Source organism: Ursus americanus, chromosome 21 (assembly GCF_024610735.1).
Source record: "Ursus americanus isolate L20-20 chromosome 21, mUrsAme1.1.p, whole genome shotgun sequence".
Classification (NCBI taxonomy): Eukaryota; Metazoa; Chordata; class Mammalia; order Carnivora; family Ursidae; genus Ursus; species Ursus americanus.
The window spans coordinates 13372838-13395403 of record NC_142147.1 but is presented as its reverse complement, the minus strand read 5'-3'; the positions used below and the strand labels follow the sequence as shown (position 1 = coordinate 13395403).

The following is a 22566-nucleotide window of genomic DNA, read 5'->3' as shown; positions in this document are numbered from 1 at the left end:
ACAGCTGTGCCAGTCACACCTGCTTGGAAACCCACCCTCTTCCCTGCCACATGACCCCTTCCCCTAACCCTAGTCCTTTTTTGGGAGACGGGGGAGGGGGGGGAAGAAACCACAACCTCCAATTCAGCACCAAATCCCTGAACAGCAGACACTTGATTCTCCACCCCAGTCTAGGGCTGGGTCCCCTCCATGTTTTAGCCAAGTTCAAAATCACTGCCCCAGGAGAAGAGCAGGGGCAAGTGGGATTAAGGATGTGGAAGGTGGGGGGGGGGTGGACGGAGGAGGAGAGAGAAACACAATGAAACAGAGACACAGAGATAGAAATGGAGGTAGTGATACACCCGAGGAGCAAGAGTAATGATCATAATCATGCCAATAGTGTGATGTTCTGATCAATATGGCGGCCACTGTCATTCATACAACTACAGGCGCTCCACTTCCCTCCCCCCCACCGCAAAAAAAAAAAAAAAAAAAAAACAAAAACCCACCCGGGAGTTGGGGTGGAGGACCCAGAACCAACGTAGGGCGTGGGGGAGGGGAGTCAAATCCAGGTGTGTGTGTGCGTGTGTGTATGCGAATCAGAAACCAGGCCTGGAGAGCAATGTGGAATGAGCAAAATAATACAAATGACAAAAAATTATTAATAAAAGTACAAATCCCAACGCCACAGGGACTTACTTCATCTGCTTCACAATGGTGCTTTTTCCTGATTCTCCAGCCCCTGTTGGGACAGACAGGGGGAAAAACTGGTGAGTGTCAGCTTAGGGGAACGGAGGGGAGGGGGCATGGGGGTAAGGCAGGCGAGAGGGTGGACGATTCTAGGCACACAGTGGTGCCATATCGGGGACCAGGTCTCCCCAGGCACTAGTAGGGTGGGAGAGCGAAAGGAGGTGGGTGCGGAGTGGCCGGGGTCGGGAGATGGGGGTGGCAGCCCCGGTCCTTACCCAGCAGGAGTAATTTCACGTCTTTGGCGGCGCTGATGCCATCCTCTTTGAGGTTTTTCTCAATCGCCTTGCTCCGCTCGAGGGCGGCTCTCTCCTCTGCGCTCAGAGTACATCCCATGGTGGCCCCTTCCCTGCCACAGCCCGCACGACTCGGCTGGCACGGCTCCCCGGCTCGGCGCGCCCCCCACCCCCCCTGAGAACAGAGCCTGGGCTCAAAGGGGAAAAAACCACGATATCCTTCCCTTGGCTGAAAACAAAAATGTCGGGAAACCAGAACCCCCCAAAAAGACAGCCGCTAACAAGATTCCAGCAGCGGAGACTCGCGGCAGCTGGCGGGCTCTAGGGGTGTCGAGGCGAAGGTGGCCGGGGTCTGGGGCTCCGGGGCCGAGGGTGGAGGCGCCCGCGGTCCGAGGAGGCGCGGGCTGCAGGCACTGAGGCTTGTGCACGACCCAAAATAAATAAAATAATAGTTGAGGCAGGAGCCGCAGCCGGAGCCGGCGGAGGGTGGGGTGGGGGGCAGGGTGGGTCCTTCTGCCGCTGCTGCCGGAGGAGGAGGAGGCGGCGGCGGCGCGGGGTGTGGAGGGAGTGAGTGAGGGGGTGCTGCTAGTGCATGTGCATCGCGAGTCCTCAGCCGTCGGTGCGTCCGCGGCGCCTTCGCCGACCCCCGCGCTCAGGGCAGGGCTGGGCAGGGGGCCGGGCCGGGGGGCAGGTCTCTAGCGGGAGGCGACGTCGCTGTCTCCCAACGCTCGCATCGTTCGGTGGAGCCTACCGGAGAGAGAGGGACAGCGCGAGGGAGCCGCGGGCAGCCGGGAGCTCGAGGGGGAGAGAGAGAGAGAGAGGGAGAGAGAGAGGCTGGGAGGGAGGGGAGAAAAAAATGAAGGGAGAGCCAGCGAGCGCGCGCGCCACAGCCCGGGCGGGGGAGGGGGCGAGCACAGCGCGCGAGTGCGCCAGCGGCTCTGCGCACCCCGCACCGCAAGCCGCCCGCTGACGTCAGCAGGGCCGCGCGCCGGGCCCCCGGGACGGGGAGGGGCGAGGTACGGGGGAGGCGCGCGCGCCGGGGCCCGCGTCAGCTGGCGGCGGCGCGCGCGCTCGCGGCGCGGCCTCCCTTCCCCCAGCGCCCCCCGGCCCGCGGCTCCCCGAGGTGGGCGCGTGCGGGGCCTGGCGGGGGCGGAGCCTGGGGCCGGGCACGCGCCCGGGCGTCCCGCCCCGCCCCCGCCCCCGCCCCCGCCTGGCGCGCCGGGCGCGCAGACCTCCTGGTCAATGGGAGCGCGGGACTGGGCCGCCCTCGCCGCGGTCAGGTGGGCCCCCCAGCTCGCGCTCCGCGCGGCCTCGTTCGCTCTCCCGCTTCCGCTCCATCTTGGCTCCAGCAGCTCGGCTTTTTGGTTACTCTCCAACTGCCGGGGCCGTGGCAGCCGGGACCAAGTGACCTCAGCGAACGCGAGGAGACAGTGGGTCTGAGTAAACCCGCGTTCCCGAGAATTCGCTTGGGGCGTGGGGACAGATGCGGACTGTCCGCTTCCTGCGACCCACAAACATTAATTGAGCACCTAGTATGTGAGAGAGGAAGCTGTGAGGAGAGGAACACAGCAAGATGAGACAAAGCCAGGGCCTGTTCTCAAGGAGCCTCTGCCTCCCTGTGCCGTCGCGGACTCTGCTCCGAGATTCCCGGTCATAGGTATCAGCGCCGGAGACAAGTCCCACCCTGGGAAGCTTTCTGGTTGGGAGGGACAGGTTTTCATGAGCTCCTAGCACATGCTTACGCTCAACGCAGAGTTTAAACGCTTTTGCTCATTTTGAACCGTTTAGTTTGGTGGAAATCTTTGCGTTGAATTCCCTTGTCCTGCCCCTTCCCCAAAACGCAAATAAGTAAAATGAATTTTAAATAGGTTTTTGGTGAGAAGAGATTTTCTTCCTTTCGTCAATTTTTAAAACACTTTACCCCCACCTCTTTTTCAAATGAAGACCCAGAAACCCCGGCCAGTTATTTAGCATACAGCTAATCAAATACCGAGGAAACACGTACACATTTGCCAAAAATCAGACATGTTCTGGGTGGTCGGTCTCTGAGATTTTGAAGGAACTAGTTCTCACTGCACAAAATGGTTTTACAGTCAGTTCCAGCAGACAGCCCCAGGGGCCTTTCTAGAGAAAGGGGCCAATAGGAAAGGTTGCATGGGGATAGGACAGGCAAGAGGCCAGTGGAAAACGTTTTTTCTAACAGTTGGGCACTTCAGTGGCTCTGAAAGCAAACTTGTTTGTTTCAACAATAGAAAAAAGCATCCCTGTTTTGGAAATGTTACCCAGCATAAAAATATATTTGCACTGGGGGTGGGTGGGGGACGCGGTTAAGGCCCACCCAGAAGAAAACATTTTTCCCTTGAATTTTTTAATGTGTTATTTGTCTCTTTCTATAAATAGCTATGTCAAAGTTGTGTGTAATGCAATTTGAATATTTAAATTTGAATCACATTTTATGTATTCTAGGAAACTGACAAAGGGCTCCTAAAGAATTTGTTTTATAAAATAAATAACTTCTTCGCTACTTCCCCTGACCCCAGCCTCCTTTGGTGTGTCTCTGGGGAGGGGAGCTTAAGGGATAAATCTGGTTTGCTTAAAATGAGTATGTCACTAAAAATCAGCCTTCCAGATCCAAAATAGATCTTAGGTACCCAACATTCTATAGAATCTATTATTTCTTCTACAGGTTGCTAGGATGATTATGCAGATCTATCTGATATAGGGAAAAAATTCAGCAACTTCACCCAGATTCTGCTATCCCTACAAGGCTGCGTCTGAAAGACCAAAGAGGTAAGAATACAACCATTTCTTTGAAGATGGTGAGTCAGTCTTACATCTTCATACTCTTTCACGTCTAGTAGTTTTTATGATGTTAGGCTGCTGGGGAATTGTGGCTTATATGGTTAAATCAAACTATCCTTGCTTTTAGTTATATTTATTCCTTCTTGGTATCACACCTAGTGTGGTGAAGGCATAGACCTGTTTTTTTGTTTGTATGTGTGTGTGTGTGTGTGTGTATTTACTCAGTACTTATTAAGCATCTATCTACCATGTACCAGGTAAAGTTCTAGGCACTATAGATGTTGTATTTCAGGTTTTGTTTTCTTTTTCTGGGTCACTTTGCATCTTTATAACTGGGCTTCATAAAACAAGTAATAATAATCCACTTTATCTGTATAGTGCTTTATAGCTCACGGAGCACTTTTGTAAAACTTATCTCTGTGGGGAATGTAAAGGCAAAGTGGAAAGAGCCAGATTAGTCTGCGTATCCATTTTACAGTTGAGAAAACTGAGCCTTTGAAGGGGCGAATAACTTGTTCAAGGTTAGATCATCATTAAGTAATAAACCAGAGGTCCTTTTATAAGTTTGTGGACTATTTGGGCAATAAAATGTTATATAAATATATAAAGCATACTTTCTAGACTCTGAGAAAGCTCATAGCCCCAGAACCCACACATATCTGCCCCCCCTCAAAGGAAGTGAAGATGACAACATCCCAGTTCTCTGCGAGTTGTGAGTAATTAGATAATACCGCAAGTGTTTAATTTGCCCACAATTAATTCCTGTGGGAATGGGGAAATTACAATCCTAACATCAGGAGTGATCAAGGACAGTTTCCATTTGTTTTTATTTTGTATGATCCCCAGAATTACGTTTCTTTGATTATTGCTTTTGGCCAGAGAATCATGCGCATTTACCAAACCCTCAGTCAACTATCCCCCTTGCCATATACGCACACACTGTTCAGCATATTTTAAGTTTAAAAAGTAGGTAATTAGAATGTTCTATATACTCTCTAAGAGGGGCAACCGCAAGAGCCTACATTAAGTTACTTTTTTACTACACGTGGCTCCTAATAGTGAAGGACTGTAATATATGATACATGCAGGATTCCCCAGTTCTGACTTATAGAACATGGGCTCTGATTAGATGAGCTGAATTTCCCTATTTCTTCCCATTCGTGATTACTTTAATTAAATATGCATATAATGATAATGTACTGTGTTTAATATATTGATTTAGATTCAAAGAAAAGTTTAGGTAGGTATAATCTTGGATTCTTGAAACCCAGGACTGTTTTTTCAAAACCAGAATTAGCTGGGGTGCTACTTAAAAATTCAGTTGCCCATCTTACTTCTATCGAGTCAGACTCCTCTGCAATCTGCATTGATAGCCACTCCCCAGATGATTTTTTTGTATACAAAATGCTAGATCTTATACATTATGCAGAATCTGTATGTGCCAATTAATTCTGCTAGGAGTTTACTTTTTTAAAGTTCAAACGTCTCACATGTTTCTGAATTCAACTTTATGTTTACTAGTTTTGTATATTTTTTGGTCAAAGGAAAATATAGAAGTTGCTATTCCTTATGAACACCACTGTCCTGGGAAGAAAATAGGCCAGAACGTGTGGTTCATGAACGAAATGAATCCATACCAAACGTCAAGTGAATTAGGCATTTTAGGGCGAATCATAGATCACTAGAGATTTTAAGTTTCCCTGCTAAGGGTTTCTATTATGAACTTGATAGCTCACAATCTAACTTAGTGGCCAATATAATTTAGAAAAATGTCTGGGTTGGGCTAAGAGATGACCTAGTGTTTTCTGATAGGTATCTGGCATTAATGAAGGAAGATGCTTTTTTTTTTTTTTTTTTGATCAAATTTCTGTTTATGTCCCTAGAAGATAGGCCCCCCTATTTAGTCCATATTCACTTCTCTGATATTATTTTGAGCGCATCTCTCAGACCTATCAGAGCAGGGGTTCTCAAATGGTAAATGGTGCTAAGAATTACCTGGGGTGCTTTAAAAAATGTGGATTCCTGGGTCCCATCCCTAAACTTTCTGAATTAGTAAGTCTGAGATGGGGCCTGGAAATGTTCATTTTTATAATCATACCTTCTCCCCTAAGTGATACTGGTGCACTTTGGGAAACACATCACTGGAAACACATCAACTCCTTTGAGGCGAGGGAGTTGTCCTATCACTTTGTGTATGTCCCAAAAGGTCAAGCATGGCCCACTGTCCACATGTCATCAGTCAATACTTGTGAACCACATTCACCTATCTATAGGCAAGGGTTAAATCAGATCATTTATCAAAGTTCTCCCCAGCTCTGAGACTTTTTGATTTTTCTAATAGAAATTGTGTGACTTGATGATTTGGGAAGATTTTTAAGATTGAGTAAGTTCAAAAAGGTAGTGGTTTGTTTTCAAATCAGGTTCTGAAAACTGAAATGATACTGACTTTAAATAAACAAATGGGAGATTTATTGGCATTTGGGAGCTGGTGGGAAGAGAGCATATGCCAAATGTTTTTGAAGTCCCCATCAGAAAATTCTTTGCTAAGTTTTTTGTCTTGTTTGTTATTTTGTTGAGTTCGTGGAAAAAAAAGTAGTTTCTTTATTTATAATTGTTAGAAATAAAAGATGCCATGGGAAGAAATAAAGGTTTCATGTATTTTTAAATGAAGGGACTTGCATGAAGGAGCAGATTAAGACTTGTAGGTAATTGAATTGAGCTCTTAAGTTATTGAAATCCATTATGTGGTCACTCTCGAGAACATTATTTGTTGAGTGTACTTTGATGGTTCAAGAACCCCAAAGAGGGTGTGCTTTGTGATTTTTCTGAAGTTAGGATAGCAAGAGAATCCCCCAGGGATGCATTTGGCTTATACTGAGCAGAAAGTTTGAGGGGTTAGGACTAGTGCTTTCACATTGATAAGATTGACCAAGAGCTGAAAATGAAGTTGGAAGCTTGGCTTAATGTGGAGGCATCACCTACCAGCCAGGGTCTGTGTTAGAATTTTCTTGGAAAATATTTCTTTAGAAATCAAGATTCTTATTTGTTATGATGGGAATAATAGTACTTTTCAACCTCCCTGGGCTGAAGTTGACAGATAAGATTAGCAGGTACGTGTTTGTAAAGTATTTATTTAATACTTACTAAGTCCTCCAGAAGACAGGAGATTTCCTGACATGAAGATTTCTTGCATTATTTATCAAATTTTCTATCTCCATAGAGCCTTTCATGCATGCAGCTCCAACACGTTTTAGACATTATCTCATTAGTCTTCTGTAAGCTTCAAGGTCCAACGAATTATCATCACATTGGTCTCTACAAATAGAAATGTTTTTCTTTGTTCCTGTCAGTTGTATTTGTGAAAGCAAAAAGTAGGTGAATTTTTATCTGAATCCAGTTAATCCCAGTTTGAACTTGCCGTAACAAGTATGACTGGGGGACAGGATAGGGAACGTTAATTAATTCAAACTTATTAGAAGTGGGTTGAGGGTAGAAGTAGGTTGACTAGACTGATTACATTTTGGGACCTGTCTCCATCCTCTACATGTGATTTGGGGTGTTCCCAAAGCCTGCCAAATACCGAGAACACGCTGTTGCAGTCGGGTAACATCGTCTTCAATTGAGCCGACATTTGGGCATGCTGTCTGTTCCCCAAAGGCCTGAAAAACTCTGACCTCTGTGACAGAGAAAAAACATTTTAATGAAATTCCTATGTGTGTGATGGGGGCACATCTATAAAATTGAAGAAGGGCAATTCAGAAAGAGACACATTTTTAACCAGACACCTATCCCATAAGGACTTTAAGCTAGAATCATTCAGAGCTTCAAGCTGGAAGAAAAGAACTGAACTGATTTCCCTCCCAAACTGTCCGTATAGTCTGCTGCCTCTCCCCATGGCCACTGTAGCTTTCGGAGAGGGCTAGGAGTAGAGGAAAGAAAAAGGAGGAGGAGGACTCTGAATTAGTTATATCCATTATGAATTAAAAACAGTGCTGTTCCTAATGACCAAAGAGAGGACATGCACAGATCTCAGTAAAAACACTGGATGCAGTAGTTTAAAATGACCAAAATTAATGAGGTGGATGCCCAAAAGCAATCTTAAAAAAAAAAAAAAAATCAATGGTGCCATCTCAGATTAAGAGATGGGGTGAATGGGGCATGGAAGGAATTGGTCAGTTTGATCATCCTTTCTTTTGATTCTACCACCTCTGCTTCTGTTCTAGGAAAGAATCATTTCTCTTTCTATTTTGTCTCTCCCACCTCTGCTTCACTCCTGTACTTGGCTTTACCCCCCCACCCCTAAACATTTCTCCTGCAAGAAATTAGTGATAAGAAAGACATTGACCCTGTCATTGCCTTTATTTATTTACTATGTGTTCAGTGCGTGTGTACCATGTGCTGGACTCTGTACTAGGAGCTGGGAGTAAACTTGGAATACAACACACATGGTCCCCTGGCAGCATGATACACATAGCCTCTGATCTTTGAATTATACCAAACTCTTGTACAATATTTGATTTGATCCTTTTAACAACTTTGAAATAGTCAAAATTTCTATTTACATTTAATGCTTAATGAAGTTAAGCTTAGAGGAGTTCAAATGATTTACTCAAGACCAACTTGGTAAATTTTGTAATCAGAATGGTCACCCTAATTTTCTACATTCCAAGACAGTGGTCTTCCTGCTATATCATGCTACTTCCCTAAGATCCAGGGTTCAAAGATTATATCTAAGTTGCTCTTTGAAATAGACCTAGACCAATTGTATTATTCACATTTTAGTTAGTTTTTCATTTACTCAATAATCCTCCCCTGCACTGTCAGATATTATTGATCATCATAAATGGACTTTATCCAAGCAATTCATGATCCCATGATATTTATTCCAATAAATGATTCCTGGCTCTTAATACTGAATTAATTATTTTTGTAGTGCACAATTATCAGAATATTCTCCATGTTTTGTGATACCCCCTCTCTCATAAAGATAACAACTAGAAACCGGGCATAGATGATGTAGAGCTGTCAAAGGAAGATAGTAGAAAGCTTTAGTCCCAATAGATTTGGACAAATAATAAATGAACGTAATTTTGAAAACTAAAAGGAAGAGACATCAAGAAAGGCAGCAGAGTAGAAAGAATACTGGACTGGGAATCAAGAGACAGAACTTTTAGTCTTGGTTCAGCCAGCTTTGGGACATTCAGTTCTTTTTCCAGGACTTCATTTCCTCAATCAAGGAATTGACTTTCAGGCACCTATTGTATTCTACATGCATAATTCTAAATCTAAGTTAAGTGGACAGAGATCCTGGAGAGTGACATTGGGGAGGCTGTAGGAGGCAGATCAATAGGTCCCTCCAATGGAGCAAAACAAGAAAATGTTACAAATCCATTCAGTCCTTGAATCTGAATCTGCCTGTTCCACTTTTGAAATGGTTCCCTTTTCTCTTTTCCTCCCTTCAGATCAAGAATGAATCTTTCATACTTCTTATGGCATTTCCTTTAGAAATAGAACACCTCTGTGAACAAAACAAGCCAGTATTATGAAGGGACCTTAGCTTGACTTTGATTTTTCAACTTAGAAGTGACACGACACCACTCCTAGATATATATACTGGAATTTTTTTAATGCCCATCGTGAAAGGTTTCCTCCAGATTGCCTTGTATTCCTTTCAGCACAGCAGGCAGATAATGGCTCGTAATCACCACCCAATTGATTTTGAGAGTATTTCTTTGTGGGTGAATGGGATGAGTGGGGAACATCCCACAGGGCTGGAGAGGGATAGCCAAGGGAGTCCCATAGATCCAGGAGTGAGACAACCAAAGGCGCAGAAAAGCTTGACAAGGGTTCGGCCTTCTCTCAACACCCTCCACTAGATCTGTTGAGTCCTGCCATTGTGATTTTCTCTGGCATTGGCTCTAACAGTTCTCCCAATGCTTCACTTACTTCCCACACCCCCAGAGTACATCTGCCAGATTAGTAAGCACTCTGTTAGAGACTACTAGTTGCTCCCTGCCTATTTGCAGAGTTTCAATGAGGGAATAGAAGAATTCAGCATATGCTTTCACAACTTTAGAGATACAAAGCTCTAAGCTTACAAGAACCAAGGATTTATGGGTTCATCTAATAGTGAGGAAAAAAAAATAAAGTATCCCTTTTACTACAAAAGTAATCTGTTATTTTAAGGAAAAGTGAATTCAACAGAGGATGTCTGGGTTCTCTACCTTAGAGTGGCTAGGCTGCGACATTTCAGAATTTCTAGGAGGTGAGGATGACAAACTGTTGACTCCAGGATCCAGTTGCCCCTTGTTCTCCTTAGAGAGCTATTCTATTTAGGACTCAACCTCTTTCACAGCTAGCTGCCTACATCGTAACTGCTGAGAAGAACCACTGTCACCCCTGTGACAACATCCTGAGGCTTACATCTGGAACAATTCAAGTAGGGAATGGGAAGTTGGGTCAGATAGGTCCTTTGTAGTCTTGCTCCCTGGGGCAAGCTAGCTCTTGTAATGGGTCCTGGACTGATCCAGTCCATGAGCAAGGAAATCCAAGAGCCCCTAGATGTGCTGCTTGGTAGCTGAGCATCAGATCAGTCTCTGTGCTGGTCCTTTTTTGAGTTAACCCCAGTACAGAATAGCCTCTCACTTTGGTTCCAGTAATCGGTCTTTTAGGTTCTTTCTGACCCTGCTTTGGGACTGGTATTCTACTTTGATCCTTTTAACTTTGTAGAAATTAGAATCCAGTTCTTAAACCTAAGTCTGCATGACTTACTACAAGCTGCCACATCTCTGAAGTCCATCATCTGTCTGTTTGAAACTTTACCTATTGCTAATCCCCAACTCCTAACACATCTCTGCAGTTGGTTTCCATCTGTTGACATTGTAGGACCTTCCTCCCACTCCCATAATGGTCTACATGAACTATCTGCTTACTGCCAAATTCCCTTAACACCATGTCTTGGCTTCATATTTGGAGTTTTTCCTTTTGGTACCTATTGAGTGGATCTGTTATCCTGCCCAGTTCCACTGGGATTGTCTATAGTCATTCTCAAACTTTAATGTGCATAAAAATCACCAAGAGTGCTTATTAAAAGTACAGGTTCTGGGGCTTCACCCTTAGAAATTGTGATTTAGTTATTCTGAAACAGGGCTTAGAAACCTGCATTTAAACATATAGCTCTGAATAATTTTGAGGTATAAATAGTACAAAAACCTCACTTTGTCAAAATTGGTCTAGTCTCTGGAACTTGATCCTTAGGCTCATCCCATCATCAACCAAACCTGATTTTGACAGATCATAAGAAAAATCACTTTTCCATGAGGATTTTCTGAATCTCATGATCATTGTTACATTTTAGGATATTATTTTTGTTTCTATTTTTCTGCTTACTAGAAACTTTACAGACATTCTAATTCCTAGCTCTTGAATCTGGCTAGTAAATCATTTAAACATAGTACAATTTAAAGAGTTCAGATTTTGCTTTACACTTTGGGCTCTGACTTCTCTGTGTTAAAGATAACTGAGTGTTTTAGAAATGCATGAATCAATACCTCCAGTGTAGCCTGCATTTTAGGGCAATGGGGAAATGTGTCTTCCTCTTCTTGGTCTGGATTCATGCTTAAATATTGCCCTCATCCTGTGTCTATGTATGATATTATAGGAGTAACATAATTCATGTATAGATTGGCATAAAGAGAAAGGAGCTGGACACAGGAGCTCTGGAGACAGAAGGAGTCCAAGTGCAAGAGAACTTCTCTGTTGTATGGTTGTGCTTATGTGAGGCCCACCCTGGTCCAGATGCACTATTCCTCAGATTCAGGGTAAACATTTTTGGAAAGAATACTTCAAAAAGCATGTTGTGTACCTCCTACTCCATTATATCAGGTGTGTGAAAAGGCACTGCCTGTCATGTAGAGAAAATTCTGAGTCATTTGGGACCCCCAGGGGACATCAAGAAACCTAGGGAAAGAGTTCTGTTTCTGGTTAAGATGGAGTAACAGGTACTGCCTATTTATCCTCCCACCTGAAGCAACTAGAAAAAAACAGACAAAATATATGAGAATGTATTTTAGACCTTGGAAATCAGGCAGTGAAGGACACTTATTCCTGAGAGACAGGAAACAAATGAGGTAACCCTATGATTGCCATGGTTTACTGCCTTGAGGGAATTTTCAGGCTGTGGTACAGAAGGGGAGAATCCAAGTGGAGTTCAGCAGACTCCCTGGGTTGAGAAGATGTAGTTGAGAATCCGGGAGGACCAAGAAAGCTAGAGTTCTCATGACAGAGCTCTGGAGGGGAGAGATCTGTACACAGAGAGAAGTCTGGATATCTGCAGAGTCACTCTTGAATATTCAGATTGCTAATTGGCAGATGCACGCGAGGAAACTGCATAAGAATGGGAAAGAACCATCAGAGATGATTAGAGGGAACGGTGGCAGCACTTGCACAGGTCCAATAATAGGGCCTGTTCTTATTAGCTAGACCAGAACATCTCATAATTCATGGAGTATTTGAGAGAGTACTCAGAAGGGTCTTGTTTCAGTAGTGGGGAATAATCAGTTTCAGACTAAATGTTATATTGATCCTACCCAACAAGCAAGATCCAAAAAGATCAAACTGTTTCCAAGGAACCTTATTGTTGTGAAATAAAGCTCAAGAATATTTTAAGAATACAAAAATATTCAGCACCTAACAAGGTAATACTCAGAATGTCTGACATCAAAACAAATATTACCATTCATTCAAATAAGCAAGAAAATCTGATCCATAATATGGAGTACAATCCATCAAGCAAAACCAAATTAAAACTGACACATATTAGAATTAGCATAGAAAGACAATAAAAGTTATTAAGTGCATCTTATCTGGAAGTAGAGACTTAGAATATGTTTCTTTAAATGTATAAATTAAATGTCTAGAGATGAAAATTGTAATATATTAGATGAAAAATACACTAGATGGGATGTACAGCATATTAGATGTTAAAGAAAAAAGATTAATGAATTTTTAACATAAAATACAAACTATTCAAATGAAACACAGAGAAAAAAGAAATTTAAAATACAAGGCAGACATAAATCATACCTTATCAATAATCATATTAAATGTAAATGGACTAAATACTCCAAGTAAAAGGCAGAAATATAACCCAACTATATACTGTTTACAAGAGACACGCTTTAGATTCAAAGACACAAATGCATTGCAATAAGAGGATTGGGGAAAAAAAGATATACCACGCAAATAGTAACCAAAAGAGAGCAGTAAGGGCTACACTTATATCAGACAAAATAGACTTTAGACAAAAATTGTTAGTAGAAACAAAGAGGGATATTTTATAATGATAAAAGGAAGATATAACAATTTATAACATTTGGGTAAAAAACAATTACAAACTTATATACACTTAATAGTGCCTCAAAATACATGAAACAAAAATGGACAGAATTGAAGAGAAAAATAGACAATTCAGTAATAATGGTTAGATGCTTCATTATCCAACTCTCAATAATGAGTGAATGATTATGCAGATCAGCAAGGAAATAGAAGATTTGAACAACATATTAAGTCAACCAAGCCTAACAGGCATCTATAGAATACTCCACCCCGAAACAGCAAGATTCACATTCTTCTCAAGCCCACATTGGAACATTCTTCAGGCTAGACCAATAGCAGGCCATGAAACAAGCCTCAAACTTAAAAAGATTGAAATTAAAAAATTGAATAAAAAGGAGCATCTCCAACCACAATGGAATTAAATTAGAAACCAATAGCAGAAAGAAATTTGGAAAATTAACAAATATGTGGAAAATAAATAACACATTTCTAAATAATCAGTGGGCCAAAGAAGAAATTACAAGAGAAATTAGGAAATATTTTGAAATAAATGAATGTGAAAACACAACATGCTAACACTTATGAGATTCAGCTATGGGGTGCTTAGAGGGGAATTTATAGCTATAAATGCCTGTATTAAAAAAGAACATCTAAAATCACTATCCTCATCTTCCACCATAAGAAGCTAAAAGAGAAGAGCAAACAACCCAAAGCTAACTGAGGAAGGAAATAATAAGAGTGGAAATAGAAGAAATAGAGAATAGAAAAACAGAGAACATCAATGAAGTCAAAAGTTGATTCTCTGAAAAGATCAACAGAATATAAACATTTTACTTAGACTGATCAAGAAAAAAGAGAAAAGACTCAAATTACTAAAGTCAGAAACAAAGGAAATTATCATTAATTTTAGAGAAATAAAAGAGATTACAAAGGAATGCTATGAATAGTTGTATGCCAACTAATTAAATAACATAGATGAAATGGACAAACTGCTGAAACTGACTCAAGAAGAAGTAAAAAATCTGAGTAGACCTATAACAAATAGAGTTTGGATTAATGATTTAAAATTTCCTGGGGTACTTGATTGGCTCAGTTGGTAGAGTGTGTGACTCTTGATCTTGGGGTTGTGAGTTCAAGTCCCATGTTGGGTGTAGAGATTACTTAAAAATAAAATCTTAAAAAACAAAATAAAACAAAATTTCCCACAACTCCCAGGCTTAAATGGCCTCACTGGTGAAATCTACCAAACATTTAAAAATGAATTCTAATATTTTACAAACTCTTTCAAAAAACAGAAGAGGAAGAAACACTTCTCAACTCAGTCTATGATACCGGCATTTCTGTGATACCAAAACCAAAGATATCACAAGACAACTTCAAACAAATATCCGTTGTGGATATGGATGTAAAAATCCTTAACAAAATACTAGCAAACTGAATCCAGTCATATACAAAAGAGATGCACCATGACAAAGTAGGATTTATCTCAGGAATATACCAAGGTTGGTTTAATATCTGAAAAACAATGTAATACACGATTTTCATAGAATAAAGGACAAAAACGTGATCATCTCAGTTGACACAGAAAAGGCATTTGACAAATTCTGGCACTCATTCATGATAGAAGCAGTCAGCAAAGTAGGAATAGAAGAGAACTATATCAACCTGATAAAAGGCATCTATGAAAACCCTGCAGATAACATTATATTTAATGGTGAAAGACTGAATGCTTTCTTCCTAACATCCCAAAGTTAGGATGTCAGCTGTCATTCTATTTAATATTTTACTGGAGATACTGGAGATTGGGAAATTAGGCAAGAAAAAGAAATAAAAGGCATCCAGATTGGAAAGAAAGAAGTAAAACTATTTGTAAATGACAAGATCTAGCAAGTTTGCAGGATGTAAGATCAATATACAAGGCAGTTGTATTTCAGTACCCTAGTAATAAACAATCTGAAGATGAAATTAAGAAAATTTAATTTACAATAGCATCCAAAACAAAAAAAAAACTTGGTAATAAATTTTTAAAAAAAGAAGTACAGGACTTGCTCATTGAAAACTACATAGTATTGTTGAGAGAATTTAAAGAAGATCCAAATAGATGGAAAGATACCCCATGTTCATGGATTGGAAAACTTATTATCATTAAGATGGAAATACTGCCCAAATTGATCTACAGTTTCAACATACTCCCTATCAAACTCTCAGTTGGCTTATTTTGAAGAAATTGTCAAGCTGATCCTAAAATTCATGTAGAAATGCAGGGGGCCCAGAATAGCTAAGACAATTCTGAAAAGGAAGAACAAAGTTGGAGGACTCATACTTCTTGATTTTAAAACTGAATACAAAGCTGTAGTAAGGAAGCCAGTGTAATACTGGCACAAGGACAAACATATAGAGACATATAGATCAATAGAAAGGGATTAAGAGTGCAGAAATGAACTCTTATATTTATGGCCAATTGATTTTCAACAAGAGTGCTGAGATAATCTAATAGAGAAAGAATAGTCTAGATAGGTTAAAAAGAATAAAATTGGATCTCTACCTCACACCAAACATAGAAATTATCTCAAAATGGGCCCTAGATCCAAATGTAAGAGCTAAAATAATAAAACTTTTAGAAGAAACCATAGGAGTAAATCTTCATAATATTGAGGAGATGCTTTCTTAGATACAACACCAAAAGTACATGGGGCTCCTGGGTGGCTCAGTTGTTAAGCGTCTGCCTTCGGCTCAGGTCATGATCCCAGGGTCATGGGATCAAGCCCCACATTGGGCTCCCTGCCCCACTGGGAGCCTGCTTCTTCCTCTCCCACTCCCCCCTGCTTGTGTTCCCTCTCTCGCTGACTGTCTCTCTCTGTCAAATAAATAAATAAAATCTTAAGAAAAAAAAAAACCACCAAAAGTACAGGCACAAAAGGTAAATAGATAAGTTGGACTTCATCTAAATTAAAGCCTTTCATGCTTCAAAGGACATCAAGAGAGTGCAAGACAACCCATAGATGGGTGAAAAATATTTGCAAGTCATATATCTATTAAGGGACTTATCTCTAGAATATATAAAGAACTCTTACAAATCAATAATAAAGAAGACAAATAACCCAGTTTAAAAATGGACACACAAGAAGATATACAAATGGCCAATAAGCACATAAAAAGATATTCAACATCATTAGCCACCAGAGAAATGCAAATCAGAACAATAATGAACTACCACTTTACACTCACTAGAATGGATGTAATAAAAAAGACAATAAAGTGGCATGAGGGTGTGGGAAAGTAAAATGGTGCAGCCACTGTGGTAGTTCCTGAAAAAGTTAAATACACTTCATGACCCAACAATTCTATTCCTATTCCCCCCCAAAATGAAAACATACATGCACACAAAAACTTAATCTACATAGCTGCATTATTCATAGTGGCCCCAAAGTGGAAACATGCCAGTTGTCAATCATTTGACGAAATGATAAAATGTGGCATATCCATACAATGGAATATTATTAAACCATAAAAGAGAATGGAATAATTATACATACTAATACATGGATGAACCTTGAAAACATTATGGTAAGTGAAAGAAATCAAGCACGGAACACCAAATATCATAAAATTCCATTTATATGAAATGTCCAGAAGAGGCAAATCTATAAAGATAGAAAGTTAATTAGTGGTTGTCTAGTGTGGGGGAGGGGGAGGATGGGGAATTACTGTTAATGTGTTGTTAGGCATAATAATGGTCTCCAAAGATGTCCATATTTTAATCTTTAGACCTTGTGAATATATTACCTTACATGACAAAAGGGAGTTGGCAGAAGTGATCAAGTAAGTATATAGACCTTGAGATGGAGGGATTATCTTGAGTTACCCACATAAATATCTAATCACATGAATCTTTAAAATGGAGAACCTCTCCCATGTTTGGTCAGAGAAGGAGATGTGAATGGTCAGAGACATGCAATGTTGCTGGTTTTTTAGATGGAGGAAGGGGACCAGGAAGCAAGAATTGTGGGTTCCCTCTAGAAGCTGGAAAAAGCAAGGAAATGGACCTTTTCCTAAAGTCTCCAAAATGGAATGCAGGCCTGCCAACATTTTAATTTTAGCCCAGTGAGGCTGTTTCAGATTTCTGACTCCAGAACTCTAAGATAATAAATTTGTATTGCTTAAGCTACCAAATTTGTGGTAACTTATGGCAGCAGCCATAGAAAACTAATATAACAGGTATCCTTTGGGGATTATGAAAATGTTCTAAAATTATGTAATGGTGATGGTTGGACAACTTTCTGAATATGATAAAAATTATTGATGTGTACACTTTAAACAGATGAATTTTAACATATGTGAATTATGTCTCAGTAAAACTGCTTAAAAAAGCATCAGTGAAGAGAGCCAATATATTTATAATTTGAGTTCCCAGAGGAAAGGCAGAAAAAATACTTGAAGAAATAATGACCAAAAAAGTTCAAATTTTGATGTAAACTATAAACCCATAGATCCAAAGATCACAGTGAACACTATGCATGAGAAACTTGAAGAAAACTATACCAAGGCTCAGCTCATCATAATCAAACTGCTCAGAACCAGTGATTAAAGGAAAAACTTAAAGGTGGTCAGGGAATAAAGATGCATTATGTGCACAGGAACAAAGGTAAGGATGAGAGTGATTTCTCTTTGGAAATGAGAGAAATAAGATAGTGGAATGATATCTTTAAAGTACTAAAAGAAAAATACTGCTAACATGGCATTCTATACCTACAGAAAAAAAAATTCTCTAAAAAATAGAGGCAAAAAAATCACTTTCTCAAAAATACAAAAGGTGTAAGTATTTATTACCAGTAGACCCACACTACTAGAAAGTCTAGTAGGAAGTTGTTCAGGCAGAACGAAAATGGCACCAAGTGAAAATAAAGATCTACCGAAAGAATTAACATCAGAATTGGTAACTACATGAGTAAATATATAAGATATATTCTTATTATATAAATTTATTTGTAGGGATTTATTGTCTAAACATAAATATTAACAATATGTTGTGGGGTTTATAGTATAAGTCAAATATATGGGAAAAAAAGGTAGAAGGGGAAAAATAAAAATATACAGTTTAAAAGCAATAAGGCTTTTTCTTCCATGTAAACTGATATATTACTGGAAGGTACACTGTGATTAGTTAAGGATGTATACTATAAACTCTAAATCAACTGCTAAAATGTAAACTAAGAGTTATAGCTAAATAAGCCAACAAAAGACATAAAATGGAATAATAAAAACTCAATTCAAAAATAGGTTGAAAAATGAAAAGGGAATAAAGAATAATTGGGAGAAATAGAAAATAAATAGCAAGATGATAGACTTAAACTGAACTATATTAGTAATCACATTAAATGTAAATGGCCTAACCACCCCAATTAAAAGGTAGAGATGGTCAGATCAGATTTTTTAAAATGACCAAATTAGATATGCTATTTTTAAGAAACACAATTGAAATATAAAGACATGCATAAGTTTAAAAGAACGGAAAAATATATACCATGCTAACATTAATCAAAAGAAAGCTGGAAGGTCTACCTTATATTAGGCAAAATAGATTTCAGAGCAAAGAATATTACCAGGGAGAAAAGAAGGTCATTTCATAATGATAAAGGGATAATTCATCAAGAAAAAATATCAATTCAAACTTTTATGCATTTAATTACACAGCCTTAAAATATATGAGACAAAAACTGACAAATTAAAGAAGAAATCCTCCATTACAGTTGAATTTTCATAAGATTCATAAGTGATTCATAAGATAGAAAATTAATAAAAATATAAATGACTCTATAACCACTATCAACCAGCCTGACCTAAATTACATTTATAGAACACTTTCCTCCCCAAATACTGAATACAAATTCTTTTCAAGCACTTATTCTAGGCCATAAAATATATTTTCATTCATTTAAAAAGATTGAAATGCTGCAAAGTATATTCTGTAACCATCTAATGATATCAAATTAGAAATCAGTAACAGAAAGATGTCTCAAAAATCCCCCAATATATGGAAACTAAATACCATACTTCTAAATCACTGTGTGTCAGAAGAAGTCAAGAGGGAATTTAGAAAATATTTTGAACTGAATGAAAATGAAAACATACCACAAATTGTGGGATGCTCCTAAGGCAATATTTAGAGGGAAATTTGTAGCACAAAATGCCTAAGTGAGAAAAGAAGAAAAGTATCAAATCAGTAACCTAACATTTTACCTTAAGAAACTAGAGGAGTAAATTAAACCCAGAGTATGCAAATGAAAGGAAATAGTAAAGATCAGAACAAAGATCAATGGAATATAAGACAAAAAATAGAGAAACCAAAAGCTGGTTCTTTGAGAAGATCAATAGAATTGATAAAACTCTAGTCAGACTGATAAGAGAAAAAAAAGATATAGGACATGAATTACTAATATCAAGAATGAGAGAAGTGATGTAAGTAGATTATGCTGATATTAATAAGGATAATGTGGGAATACTATGAACAACTTAGATGCCAATAAATTCAACAACTTAGGTGGAAATAGAAAAATTTATTTTTAAATACACAAATTACCAAAGCTTATTCTAGAAGAAATAGATAACCTATATGTTACTGAAATTGAATTTGCCATGAAGAAAATGGCAAGCCCAAGTGGCTTCACTTGGGAATTCTACTAAACTTTTAAGAAAGGAAAAATACTAATTCTCACAGACTTCCAGAAAATCAGAGAAGGGAATGCTTCCCAACTCGTTCTATGAGGCCAGCATTACCCTGATAACAGAACCAGACAGACATTACAGTAAGAGAAAATTACTGATCAATATCCCTCCTGAACATAGATACAAAATTCTAAAGAAAAAGGAACTTATAATTCTTTACAAAAAGCAAAACTCTAATGCCTCTCCTAATTCGTTGAGGTTTTTGGTAGACAGCCACATGCATTTATATTTCTAATAAAGTATATACAATAGATGTACATTTTAGTATTTCAGGTTCCTAAGAAACTGATTCAGTGTGAAGAAGCAACATAAAAAAGCCACAAACAGAAATGGTTTTGCCCCCTGGGAGAACTTTATAGTGGCTTTCACTATGTAAAGACATGAGACTGGCCACCTCTGTTTTTGTATCATTTAATTTATTTGACACATCCAGATAGAATTTAACTTTAAGGTGAGCTTATTTTTTTGTTTCTTTTGGCTATCATTTTTGCATTTAAAAAAATCATCCATAATTAGCACACATAGTTCCAAGATTTTAAAATTCATTACTATGATTTATTCTAGAATATTTTAAATTTATGATATTTAGACATTATTTCACCTACCTTTGTCTCATTTCTCCTGAATTCTGTCAGGGTTTGCAACAATAAAGGTAAAATAAATATATTGTATCTATATTTTAAAAGTTTATTTTTATATTTTGTTGACGGTCTAATATATTGAAATTTATTTAATGCTTTATATTTGTTATGTGCATTTTTTCGTGATAATCTTAACAGGTGATAATCTTAAGTCTACTCATAGAATGATGAACCAAGTATGTTTTATTTGTATATTGTTTTACTAGAAATTTGGTTAACTTTTGAATTCATGCCAATCTGTCAATTAATTGGGTTATTTAAAGGGTGTATAAAGTACTATCCTTGGTCCACACAGGTATATTTGGCTTTATTTTGTTACTTCTCAGTTTTCACATTTGTTTTAACCCTTCTCCCGACCATATAAGTGCTTTTTAAAAAGCAAAGATTCTAGCAACGTTTCTAAGCTCTTGCCAATACTGTTGTTTAATCATTATTATCACTATTTTTTATTTTGAAACTCTGAACGCTAAATTAGCTCACAATATCTTATGAAAAATTCGTTGCAATCTATTGTTGTAAACATAGCATTACCATAAACACTGACACTATGGTGTCATTTAGATAATGTTATGTTATGGTAAAACTATATGTCACTTAATGAAGCAAAAGCTATTTGGTGATACACTGAACATTTGATTGTGATAATTCCGAGTACCTTGATTATGCATGAAGATGATAAACAAACTAAGGATATAATTGAAGGAAGTGCTATCTTGACTTAATGGCTCTCCAAAGGTTATATTCAAATAATTATCCTTCATTTGTGGATTGATAAAATAATGAAGTTAACAAATGGGGCCCTAAAACTGTTTTAGAAGCCACTACTATGACAACAACAATCATCATGCTAACAAACCGTAATATTGCTACTAGTACCACCATTTGTTGAGTCATTGGGTCAGTCAGGCAAAAATCACTCTTTATTTTAATCCTCACCACACTACTATAATGTGAGAGTTGCTATCCTCATTGTATATACAGGGGACAGTCTCTCAGTTTTCTTTTGTTGAACAACATCTCCTCCATTGTTAATCCATTATGGTTTAGGTGGGGCTGCTCTAGCCCTGGGTGCCAGAGGGGACAGCAAAGCTCAGGACTGGCCAATTTGAGAACCTCCTCCCACTGGCCACAATGTTTGCTCTAAGGGGGCAAGTGACCCAAGCCGAACCAGTTAAGATTTCCCCAAGACTGTTTTTTTTTTTTAATTTTTTATCATGTTACGTTAGTCACTATACACTATATCATTAGTTTTTGATGTAGTGTTCCATAATTCATTGTTTGCATATAACACCCAGTGCTCCATGCAGTATGTGCCCTCCTTAATACCCAGCACCGGCCTATCCCAATCCCCACCCCCCTCCACTCTGAAGCCCTCAGTTTGTTTCCCAGAGTCCATAGTCTCTCGTGGTTCATTTCCCCTTCTGTTTCCCCCCCCCCTTCATTCTTCCCTTCCTTCTCCTACCCATCTCCCTGCTATTTCTTATGTTCCATAAATGAGTGAAACCATATGATAATTGTCTTTCTCTCCTTCACTTATTTCACTTAGCATAATCTCCTCCAGTCCCACCCATGTTGCTGCAAATGTTGTGAAATCGTTCTTTCTGATGGCTGAGTAATATTCCATTGTATGTATGGACCACATCTTCTTTATCCATTTGTCTGTTGAAGGTCATCTCGGCTCCTTCCACGATTTAGCTATTGTGGACAATGCTGCTATGAACATTGGGGTGCATGTGGCCCTTCTCTTCACTACGTCTGTATCTTTGGGGTAAATACCCAGTAGTGGAATTGCTGGGTCATAGGGTAGCTCTATTTTTAACTTTTTGAGGGACCTCCACACTGTTTTCCAAAGTGGTTGTACCAACTTGTATTCCCACCAACAGTGTAAGAGGGTTCCCCTTTCTCCACATCCTCTCCAACATTTGCTGTTTCTTGCCTTGTCAATTTTTGCCATTCTAACTGGCGTAAGGTGGTATCTCAGTGTGGTTTTGATTTGAGTTTCTCTCATGGCTAATGATTTTGAATAGACCAGTGGAACAGAATAGAGACTCCAGAAACGGACCCTCGGCTCTCTGGTCAACTAATCTTTGACAAAGCAG

The 22566-nt window shown here is 39.2% G+C and overlaps 1 protein-coding gene and 1 long non-coding RNA gene across 3 annotated transcripts in view; one reads left to right on the top strand and one right to left on the bottom strand.

Moving 5' to 3' along the window:
- GNAO1 (G protein subunit alpha o1) overlaps positions 1-1875 on the bottom strand; it is a 165101-nt gene extending 163226 nt beyond the window's left edge. Inside the window, exons 1-2 of one of the 2 annotated variants that reach the window (XM_045806821.2) lie at positions 945-1875; positions 679-721 (exon numbers count right to left, since the gene is read on the bottom strand). In XM_045806821.2, the coding sequence (XP_045662777.1) occupies positions 679-721; positions 945-1062 (161 nt within the window). In that variant the 5' untranslated portion in view covers positions 1063-1875. The remainder of the gene's footprint in view (positions 1-678; positions 722-944) is intronic. The other variant, XM_045806822.2, reaches the window with a different exon arrangement.
- A 314-nt stretch (positions 1876-2189) lies between these two features.
- The window catches only part of LOC148108222 (uncharacterized), a 189039-nt gene continuing 168662 nt past the window's right edge, over positions 2190-22566 (top strand). Inside the window, exons 1-2 of the long non-coding RNA XR_015720847.1 lie at positions 2190-2619; positions 3649-3752. This is a non-coding gene — a long non-coding RNA (uncharacterized LOC148108222). The remainder of the gene's footprint in view (positions 2620-3648; positions 3753-22566) is intronic.